Source organism: Vombatus ursinus, unplaced genomic scaffold, assembly GCF_900497805.2.
Source record: "Vombatus ursinus unplaced genomic scaffold, bare-nosed wombat genome assembly UNPS02014779.1, whole genome shotgun sequence".
Lineage (NCBI taxonomy): Eukaryota > Metazoa > Chordata > Mammalia > Diprotodontia > Vombatidae > Vombatus > Vombatus ursinus.
In genome coordinates this window covers 46,232,554-46,244,079 of record NW_020954557.1, presented here as the reverse complement: position 1 = coordinate 46,244,079, position 11,526 = coordinate 46,232,554, and the positions used below count along the sequence as shown (strand labels likewise).

Below are 11,526 nucleotides of genomic sequence, written 5' to 3'. Positions count from 1 at the left end.
TGGTGAATGGAGCCATAAGGCAATCAGTGATTATCACACTCTCTCCAGATTTCCAGTGCCGGTTGTAGGATTATTTGATTACTGCTCATAGGGCAAAATGGCAAGATCCTACTGGGTAGACCCTAGTTTCTTGATGCATAGCTGGAGGGAATAGCGTGGTCTAGGGTACTAGACAATAATAATATAATAACTAGCATTTATATAGTGCTTTACAAACAATATCTCATTTGAGCCTCACAAGAGCCCTGGAAGGTAGATGCTATTACTATCTCCATTTTACAGATGAAGAACCTGAGGCAGATGGAGGTTAAGTGACTTGCCCAGAGCCACAAAGCTAATAATTGACACTAGATTTGAACTCAGATCTTCCTGACTACAGATCTAGGACTCTATCTACTATACCACTGACATGCTTTCGTTAAAGACACAGATACAAAGGTTAGTTGAACATATTACCACTCGTCCACTGCTCAGTATAACTCAGTCCCAGGAGTAGGGCCAAAGTGGAGTGAATTAACTCCCCAGGGTTAGGAGGAAGGGCATCATTTATGGGGCTCTGGTCCTCCTGGGGAGAAGGGAGGAGGCAATGACAGGGCAAATAGAAAGATACCCATGTTGGGCAGGCTCTGATGTTCCTGGAGACAAAAGATTGGGAAGACTTGGAATGAGTGAGTCATGAATAAATTCTTGAGGGAGATATTGCATCATAATAAAAAGTAAAGCAAAATGGAAGGAAACCCAAAGGCAGCCAGCAACTAGAAGCACATGCTGAATCTGCAGAAACTATTGAAAGGACAGTGTTTTTCAAAACTTTCCACATCGAACCAACCCTCATGAGACATTAGAGTTCTTGCCCTAAATTTCTGGTTTGCTTTAAAGAGAATTTCACTAGGTCAGAATGACTTTTCAGCCTTGTCATCTATTCACAGCTCAACCTTGGTAAACTCACTTTAGAGCTTCAGACTTCTGGAAAATGTAGATAATATTTCTTTATTCAGCAAAATTGTTCTCTTGTACTGTTAGAAATTGTTTCCCTGCCTCCCAGGGGATTAGAGGCCATCGTGCTCACTCTGACCAACCTCAACTTGTTTAATGCTGTCTCTAGTCCAAAGCCCATACTAGTCTTTCCCTCCTAGGTCTATCCTTCTCTTCCCGCTGACTTGCCTTCCCAGGCTTCTCCTGCATGTTCCATCGAACTTTACCTGTTCTATGTTCCCTCCTCTCTGAAAACTGTCTATTTTATAAAGATACCTAACTAATCTAGTGTTGTAGAGTAGGGCTGAATCAGATTAGTTCTCTGGTAGTTTAGGTCTAATATTGGAATGAAATGAAATACTCATGGGTCATTCAACAGTCCACTAGAGGAAATTTAGTTAGCAATAGCAAAGGAAAGACATTTAACAATGATATTTAGTGATGTAAGAAGGGAAGACAAGCATCTATTAAGAGCCTACTATATGCCAGGCACTGCAGTAAATGCTTTACAAATATTATCTCATTTGAGCCTCCCAAAACCCTGTGAAGTAGGTGTTATTATTATCCTCATTTTACAGTTGAGGAAACTGAGGCAGAGAGAGGTTTAAGTAACTTGCCCAAAGTCACAGAGTTAGTGAATGGCTGAGGCTAGATTTGAACTTTAGTCTTCTTGACCCCATGCCCACTTAGCTGCCTCACTCTCCACATTGATTTATCTGAGCACAGCTTCCTGGTATTAGTTATACTTTTGTTCCACCGGCAAAAGCCTCAGAGAAGGAGTAGGAGGTTCTTATGACCTTTTGTATTCAATGGAACTGGAAGCCTTTCCAGCACCTTGAGCCATTCTTTTGAGCCAAACAAGTCTCAAGAAGAATTTCAATACCTCCTAAGGAAAATTACTTGTCTAACCCATATTGGGCTAAGGCCTTAGGAAAAGATAGACCAGCCTACGTGGCAGGGACCTTGGAAATATTGCTTCTATCATACCACACCTTTTGTTTTCAGGATCCTAAAGGTCTTTAAAGTAACTTCCACCATTTAATGGTGGAAATAAAGGAATTTAATGAATGGCTCCCTGAAGTAATGGCTGAATATGGGAAAAGGAAGACCAAGAATGGCAGGTTTTGCCTTATTCCTTCAGAAGGACTGAGTGTCAAATCTAAAAAATCTGGTCTAGGAGGTGGGTGATAGCAAAATCTCTGTAGTTCACAGTGGGTCTGCCAATCAAAAGAGTTGACTGTGAGCAGAATATCAGGAACTTTAAGGCTAAAACAAAGATACTTATCATTCCTGCATGGTCATTTATCCTCATGATGGGTCAGGGTCATCTATAGTAAAGTAAATAAGAGGTCATTGCCTTCTTACATGTAACCTGTCCTGATGCTGGAGCCAATCCTGAAAATTTCCCTGTGCCACCAGCCACTTAGTATGAACTAGCCACCAACTAGGACCTCTCACTCCCAGAGAGCATATGGGGGGCATAGGAAAAGGGGGAAAAATAAGCTGGGTAGAATCACTTTCCTCTTACTGAGAGAAAGCAAGCCATCTCTCAACAATGCCACCCTATTGTCCTCCAAACCCTCTCTGCAGAGGAATTGTCCAGTGACCACTGAGTGCCATACTGGCAATAATATGGAATGACCAATCAATTCTAGAGAGTAAAAAAATGGCTTCAGAGGACCTACCTTTGCCATTGACCATGTCAGTGTCAGCGCCCACTGGGGCCCCCACTTTTGCCAAATGCCACCATGGTCCAGCAGCTGCCACTGTTGCTGGGACCCAGGCCAAGGTCTACTCCGATGCATGCTGCCACGGGTGCTGACACCTCCACCACTGACCGCTTTGCCAAACTCAAAGGCTACCCCTCTTCTTGTGCTGGTGGTCATGAGTGCTCTCACTGTGCTCTTATCACTTCTAGGGCCTAACTCTGCCTCCTCCCACTTCAGACACACTTTGTGCCATGGCAGAGTATTGCCATGGGTCTAATCACTACCCCTGCTAAGATCTTCTCCCCCACCCCCACATACTAGAGAAGGGCACTGAGGGCCTGAGAACTGCTTTGTTTCTTCTCTTGTACCAGACCAGGCGCACTGCCAGGTGTACCACCATTGCTGGGGTCCGACTCTGCCTCTCTGTGCGGGTAGGGAGTTGCCATAAACTCAGTGCTGTTGGCTAGTCCACCATGTTGATGAGATCAGGAATAATGCATTGAGATGGTTCAAATAACTCAAAGGGACCACCCAGGCTCATGGTCATTCACCTAAGCTCAAGGAAAAAGGCCCAAAGCAAAAGAGGTAGCCACAAATTTCTCTAGGCTAGTACATGTTCTCATATCTACCATCTTAAAGTAGTTGCTGGCATTTCTGCTAAAGTGGGAGAGGGCACCTGGATCTTAAAGTAACTCTTCAGAACCCCTCATTCACCCTTCACTAAAAGTCTCAGAAAGCAAAAGAGACTTACAGTTCATAGTTCCAGACCAAGAGGAGAAGCTATTTCTCATTTTTAATTGATTCAGCCCTCCTTCCCCCAATAAGGGACAGCTAGGTGGCACAGTAGATAGAGCATGAACCTTGGAGTCAGGAAGACCTGAGTTCAAATTTGGCTTCAGATACCTACTAGCTGTGTGACCCTTGGCAAGTAATTTAAACTCTGTTCGCCTCAGTTTCCTTGTCTGTAAAATGGGGAGAATAATAATAATACCTACCTCCCAGGGTTTTTGTGAAGATTAAGTGAGAAAATAATTGTAAAGGGCTTAGCACAGTGCCTAGTACATAATAAGTGCTGTATCAATGTTAGCTATTATTGTTTATCATTATTATTAACAGCAGAGGGGATGTCTATATCCCTGGTACAAGAAAAGCCTCTAGGATCCTGGAGAGGATCAGGCAACTTCCTTTCAAGGGCTTTTCCCAGGACCTCATAACAGTACAGCACTCAGAGGCCTTCAGATGCCCATTAAACAGACTCAAGCAGTTTTTTAGTGCAGTGTTTCAAACTATATCAAACTATCCCCAAAGGTGGGAGGGAGGGGCAATCCCAAGCCCAGTCCTAGGCCTAGCAGTTAGTTGGCCTAGAGAACATTATCACCCCCAAATTTAAAAAAAATCATACAAATCCAACAAATGACCACCTACTGCTTTTTTTTTTATCAATTTATAGTTCTTTTTTATTATTTATTTTTGGTTTTCAACATTCACTTCTATAAGCTTTTGATTTTTAAATTTTCTCCCCCTCCCCCCCTCCCTCCTCCACAAGATGGCATGCAATCTGATACAGGCTCTACATATACATTCCTATTAAACATTTTCACATTAGTCAAGTTGTAAAGAATAATTAATACAGGGCAGGTAGGTGGTGCAGTGGATAGAGCACAGGCCCTGGAGTCAGGAGGACTTGAGTTCAAATCTGGCCTCAGACACATAACACTTACTAGCTGTGTGACCCTGAGCAAGTCACTTAACCCCATTGCCTAGCCAAAAAAAAAAAAAAAAAAAGAGCAAATAGTGTGCTTCGATCTGCATTCAGACTCCATAGTTCCTTCTCTGGATGTGGATAGCATTTTCTAACATAAGGCTTTTGGAAATATCTTAGATCTTTGCATTGCTGAGAAAAGCTAAGTCTATCAAAGTCAGTCATCGCACAGCGTGACTGTTACTGTGTACATTGTTCTCCTGGTTCTGCTCACTTCACTCAGCATCAGTCCATATAAGTCTTTCCCAGTTTTTCTTAAGTCTGCCCGCTCATCATTTATAGCACAATAGTATTCCATTACATTCATATCCCATGACTTGTTCAGCCACTCCCCAACTAATGGACATCCCAGGGTACAGTTCTTAATGATACAGAACATGTTCACATAGTTTCTCCTTGCTGAATGACCACAGATACTTTACTCCCAGGAGTACTGGAGGATGCCTCCCCAAAGCTCCACTTTGCATCAGCTACCCTGACTGGTTTCAATTCTACTGAAAAGGCCCGTGTTGGGCCCCCATCCTGCCAACTCAAGCCTTGATAGACTTCACCTCCCTCAGCCTCCTCTCCCCTGTTTGGAGGGCAGAATACCAAACTCCTCCCAATGCCTTCCTTTTTTGAGGGAAGAAACTGGACTTTCAGATCACTCCACTTTGCATTTGCTACCCTGCTTTGTTTCAACTCCACAGAACCAGGTACCCCCGGCATCCTATTCTCCCCACCACTTCCCTGACTCCTTTTGTGTGTTGTTTTTCCCTTTATAGATTGTAAGCTCACTGAGGGCAGAAACTGTCTTTCTTTTTATTAATTATATCCTCAGTATTAGTATAGTTGCTGGCACATCATAGGGGCTTAATAAATGTTTATTGAATTGGACTGGGGAGCAACTATGGCTGGAGATATAGATGGTAGAGATAGATAGATAGATAGATAGATAGATTAACAGACATAGAGCCACAAATACACACATTTTGGTATATATATATATATATATCCATAAGTATATCTATATACATGCATGCATATACATACATATATGTAGATCTGTGTATATCTGGGGCTCATCTTTCATCTTCACAGAGATGATAGTTAAATCTCCTTGAGTTAATGAGGCAAAAGAGTGTAGAGAGAGAATAGATGCAGGTTAAAATCATAACCTTGGGGGCCCCTAACTATAGGGGCTACGGATATGATATGATGTAGGGGATATGGATATGAGCCAGCAGAGGAGACTTACTTAGAAGGAGTGGTTAGACCAGAGAGTGACATCATAAAAATCCACGTGTAAGAGATAACACTTGAGCTGAGCCTTGAAGGAATAAAAAGAATCCAAGAAGAGGCAAATACGGAGCATTCCAGGGGAGAGTGAAAGCCCATGTAAAGACCCAGAATCAAGATGCTACTGGTGGACTGAAAACTCACCATCATCAGAGCTCACTGCCAAACGTTTAGAGGTTTGTACCTGTTTGGGTATTAAAATAAAAGAATCATATCAAATACATAATTTCCTCCAAAGCAAACATTTATCCACCTCCATACCCTTTAGGAGCAGCCTGGAAGCATTAAAGATAATTTGTTTTTTCAGTCATTTCAGGTTCTTTGTGACCCCATTTGGGGTTTTCTTGGCAAAGATACTGGAATGGTTCGCCATTTCTTTCTCCAGCTCATTTTACAGATGAGGAAACTGAGGCAAACAAGGTTAAGTGACTTGCCCAGGGTCATATAGTTAGTAAGTGTCTGAAGCCAGATTTGAACCCAGGTCCTCCTGACTCCTAGAGTTCTATCCACTACACCACCTAGGTGCCTTAGAGATAGTTACTTCCATGGAAAAGAAGGAATCTTAGTTTTTATGCAAATGTCATCATGTAGGTACAACTTCTTAAAGCATTAGTACACTACTAGTAACTGAAACATAAGCATAGGTGGAGGACATGACATAACATGACATAGACATTGGGTGATTTTCTGATAAATAAGAATAGTAAATACATCAAAGTGAATAATTAAGACCCAAAAATGGATTTTATGGGTTGAATCATTCATTTTGGCTTTTTAGATTAAGCAACTTATACAGATAATGTTATCAGTTTTTACAGAGTAAAGATATAGCCTGTGATTTATTTCAAATCTGGATGAATATAGGAATTATTTCCTCTGGTTGGAAATCCTGCAAATTCAGTCAGATTTACAAGGATGGAACTGATCATTATTTGTAGCTCTGCCTCACATAACCTAATTGTCTTTCCAGGGCCTCTGTCTATCATCCTAAATAGTACAACCCAATGAATTGCAGGACTTAGACTGTTGGGTCTAGGATGGGTCCTATTCATGGCATTAACCCTTGGAGTTCTGGAAGGCCCTTATTCTAATTTTGCTTCACCTATAACAGGCCCTGTTGTATAGGGCCTGAGATCTGCACCAATATCAGTTGAGGAAAACGGTTGAACAAAAAAATTCAATATCTACTTTCTTTGTGAAGGTGGGGAACTTAGGGTATGGAACATTGAGTATACTGTCAGAGTTGGTTGATACTCGAGAAGTTTTATTGAACTGTTTTTTCCCCATCCTTCTGTTTTATTCTTTGTTAAGATCTCTCTGGTAGGGGAAGAGGGAAATGACATATTGGAAAATAAAGGTGATGGGGCAGCCAGGTGACACAATGGATAGGGTACCAGGCCTGGAGTCAGGAAGACCTGAGTTCAATTCCAGCCTCAGACTCTTACTAGCTGCATGACCCTGGGCAAGTCACGTAACCCGGTTTGCCTCAGTTTCCTCATCTGTAAAATGAGCTGGAGAAAGAAATGGCAAACCATTCCAGTATCTTTGCCAAGAAAACTCCAAATGGAGTCACGAAGAGTCAGATGCAACTAAATGACTCAACAAAAACAACAACAATGAAAACAAAAGTTAACAGTGTTCTTTTAAAATAATGAATTTTGTGTATTAATTTGATATGTTACAAAATACCGAACTCATCAATGGGGTATTAAGAGGTAGGGCTATATAAAAGAAAGAGCATTGGGTGTCACTAGGCATAAAAAGGCCTAAGCTCAAGTCCCATTTTCCTCAACTATATGACTTTGGGAATAATTTCTTTTTAACCCCTCTCAGCTGCCATTTCCTCATTGCAACACTGATAATACCTTTACTATCTATTCAGAAGGTTGCTATGAATATCAAATGAGATTCCTATATGTAGAAAGACTTTGGAACAACAGAGCCCTAGATAAGTATAAGCTATTATTATTGTCAAAAGTTCCAGGGTGTTTTCCACTTAGATCCCTGAGACTGTTCCTGTGTCTTGTCTTTAATGGGGGCTGCCCCAGCCCCTGACTGACCAAGGGTCATTGTGTGGATGGAAACCACCCTTGCTTGGGGAATGAGAAGAGTCATACGAGACAAATATCAGCATAGATGGAGATCAGAAACACAGAGCGTCAAGCTAGTGTCTGGGTCTAGAGAGATCAGTTATTCATGGGGAAAAACCAGAAATGGGCTTAAAACCAGGGATTTGCTACAAGGTCATAAAAGTGGGGCTGGAAAGAGGGAAATGAAAGGTTCAGGCTTCTGGCCTGAAATGTCTCAATACCAGGGAAGGGGTCAATGTAGACAAGGGTTCAGTTGGTTGCACTGAAGGAAGGGCTTTGTGAATATCTGAGAACCTTAAGCCTGCCTTCAGTTTTTACCAAATCTGCTCTGCATTCTGCTGCTGCCTCCAGGGAATCCACAAGGCAGCTGATATGTAGAGGATGTGAGCAGTGACATTTACTAGAGCACTGGACGCTCTTTGGAGGAAGGGCACCATTCCACATCGCAAATCATTACAACCATCCCTCAGCTCATTCTTCTGTCTTCCTTTGAACTGTGACCTTTGTGTCAAATACAAGTGTGCTTTTCCACTTTAAGGAAACAATGAACAAAACCCTCTAACTAAGGAATAATTGCTTTGAATAGTGACCTCCTCTAGGGAATTTTAAAATAGGATTTAACTTATAGAAATCCATTTTACACACAACTTTTTAGGAATGTATTTATATTTATAACTGTATTTATTTGTATCTCTAGGACATAGCATAGTGCCTAGCATATAGTAGGTGCTTAATAACTGCTTGTTGATTGACTGATTGAATGAATGCATTTACTGCATAGAACAAAGTATATTCATAACAAGTTTGACCACTTATTATTTTTCTTCACTTTTTCAAGTGAAGAACTCCACCTAAATCACCTTCCATTCACTTTAAAAGGAAGTGTCTCCAGTGTTTAAGGACAGAGCTCCATTAATGTAATTTCTTCAACTCCTGTTAAGTAAAAACAAAGAAATAGGTGGTTCAATTTTACATTTGTGCTATGACATGAACATTAAAAGGGTACATTTATTAAAATCCATGGGGGGAAAATGAAAACAAACTTGATAATAAATCTGCCATCATCAGACTTGTTAACTTAAAATACTACCTTTCTTTCCTGGGGTTCAGAAGATGCTAACAAGGGTTACTACCCCAATCCTTAGGAACATCCCTGAGAGTTAAATGGGAAATACTGTGTTTGTTCATTTGGGTTGTGTTAGCAGAATTAGATCAACCAGGAAACCCATTAATAGCTAAGAGACCAGCTTTTACTGATGTACCTTTCTCTCCCTCCAAAAGTTATTGTATTTTAATAGTTTGCTCAAGTTGACTCAAAATGTCCTGAGGCATAATGAAAAAATGAAAATACCTTTCCCTTTCTTAGACTACTCCAGAGCCCTTTTGGAGAGGGGAGGGGACATTAAGGATAGGTATTCTATAGGTTGTTGTCTATGTATCTCATAAGAATCAGATCTCATTTCAAAGTTGTAGTAGAAAGGACACCAGATTCCATGAAAATCAATTATTTGTAAAGGAAATGGACCATGGCTTAATTTGACAAGTTATTTTCTCCTTGGAGATTTTAAGCATGCTCTCATAGGAGGATTCCAAAACCGGGCCTATTACAAAATAGCTTCTTAGTGTTATGGTTCAATTGACCTTTTCTTCCTCTTACTTCTACCACCTCTAAAGAATGCAGAGATCACTTATATTTTTCAAAGCATATAACTAATACTATCTCAGGCACTGTTTTCCACAAACTACAACCCTCTAAAAGCTTTCCTTCTTCTCTGCCCGGCAGAATGTGTGCTCCAGATGGCTTTCAACTCTCTCTCCGATGAACTGCAAATTATCTTAAAGCAGCATCTTCCAGATTGACTTCATTGTTTCATACCCTGATTGCCTACCAAGGGAAGCTGCCCCTCTGTGCTGGCCTGAAGCTGACCACTAACCAGGAGATTCTGTTCCTGAATGCTCAGATAGGAGCTTATCATTTGGCTTAGGAAAGATGAGGGCAGAAGAACTGGAAAGAAGTTAACACCTAACCCTTTTCTTAAAGATAACTTCTCTCAAAGCTACTGTACTATGGAGTATTCTCCAAACGTCTATTACAATGGAACAAATTTATTGTTAAGGACATTTGTAGAAAGTACTTTTTTCTGGCCTAAAAATACTCAAAGATTTTTGGTGACACCTGGGATGGCTCAAAAATGTGTTCTCTTATTCTAGGTTCAGAAAACTGTGTCGAACAGAAGCTGAGAACACCTCGCAGAAGATGTCAGCAGCCCAAAATGCTGAATAGCCCTGAGGATAACATGTACTATAACCAGTTAAACGTGAGTTCAAAGTGGCCATAAAGCGTTTTACTGGCTTTGTTTCCAGTTAATAATTCTGTTATTAATACCTGTTCCAGCCCTTCCAGCCCCACCCCCATGCTCTTCTCCTCTCCTCCTGAACATGTGCTTATGCTCTTTATCTGTTGCTTTCATGTCAGGATGTCTGCCTTCACGGTGAATAATTGATGCGGTTTATCAAAGACGAGCAAGATGCATGCTTCATCAGGCTCACTTGAGCCCTTTGATCAAAAAAATTATGCTGTGACTTCTGATATTATCAGCATCTGCTTGCATTCAACACAAAATCACTTGGAATTAAAAATTAACGACTTGCTGCTTTGCTTTGACTGTGTGTTCTTGGCCCTCTCCACAGGGAACTCTAGAATATCAAGGGAGCAAGAGGAAGCCAAGAAAATTTGGGTAAATATCTGTCTTCTTAGTTCTAAGCAACTGTAAACAGAAGGAGTCCTTTGTGATATTACAGAAAATGCAAAACTTTCTAGAGAGATTTCTAAAAATAAGCAATTAGAATACTCAGCCATTATTAACATTGGGAACTTAAAAAAAAAAAACTAGTAGCAAGTATACAACTTGTATCCACTAGTATCTAAGAAGGTTGTCCAATGAGGGGGGTTGGATTAGATGGTCTTTAAGGTCCCTTTTGAAAGCAACTTTCTAGTACTCTGAGAGTCTGTGAAATTATCTCCTACTGGCAAATGTTCTTTTCCATTCTTTCCCATAGGTACTCCCGGAAATTTTAGTTTCCCTTCAGTGTGAGAGAGATAGGAGGTTATAGCCCTTTATCTACAAATTAGATGTAGCACACACACATTCACACACACACACACACACACACACACATATATACATATGTACTCTGCAAGTATGACAACTTTTACAGAATTACCCATGGATCAGAATTTTATCTTTACCTGCAAAAATCATCCCCAAAGGTCAAAAGGGAATTTAGGTTTCTGATTCTTGGCAAGTAGGGTGAAGAGACAAAAAGAAGAACTTATCAGGGCTCATACTCAGGCTGTTAGAGAAAGCATTTGCCTCTCCAAGGAACCAGAGACAGACAATTTGTTTCCCATAAATCAGCAGTCCAAATACGATAACAACTTCCAGCCACAGCTCTCTTTGCCTCATTATAAGTGTGTGACCCAGAAGTGAAAGGTGTAGCAGGTAGTCATTAATCTCCCTAGCCATACAGGCTCCCTAGAAAGTGATTTAAAGAGAAAGAGAAAAACCCTTTGGGATACCCGTAAAGCAATGATGCTTCCATATGATTCCAGCCCTGTCCCGTTCAGACTGTATAACATTAGCAGCACTACTGATGGTGATGACATCAGGAATGCTTTCGCTCTGTTTTCTCTTCCCCACAAAATTAATTC

The 11,526-nt window shown here is 40.9% G+C and overlaps 1 protein-coding gene across 1 annotated transcript in view; it reads left to right on the top strand.

Moving 5' to 3' along the window:
• Positions 1-11,526, top strand: part of MYO3B (myosin IIIB) — a 628,721-nt gene that overhangs the window by 550,679 nt on the left and 66,516 nt on the right. Inside the window, exons 32-33 of the mRNA XM_027865702.1 lie at positions 10,026-10,132; positions 10,506-10,552. Of these exons, the coding sequence (XP_027721503.1) occupies positions 10,026-10,132; positions 10,506-10,552 (154 nt within the window). The remainder of the gene's footprint in view (positions 1-10,025; positions 10,133-10,505; positions 10,553-11,526) is intronic.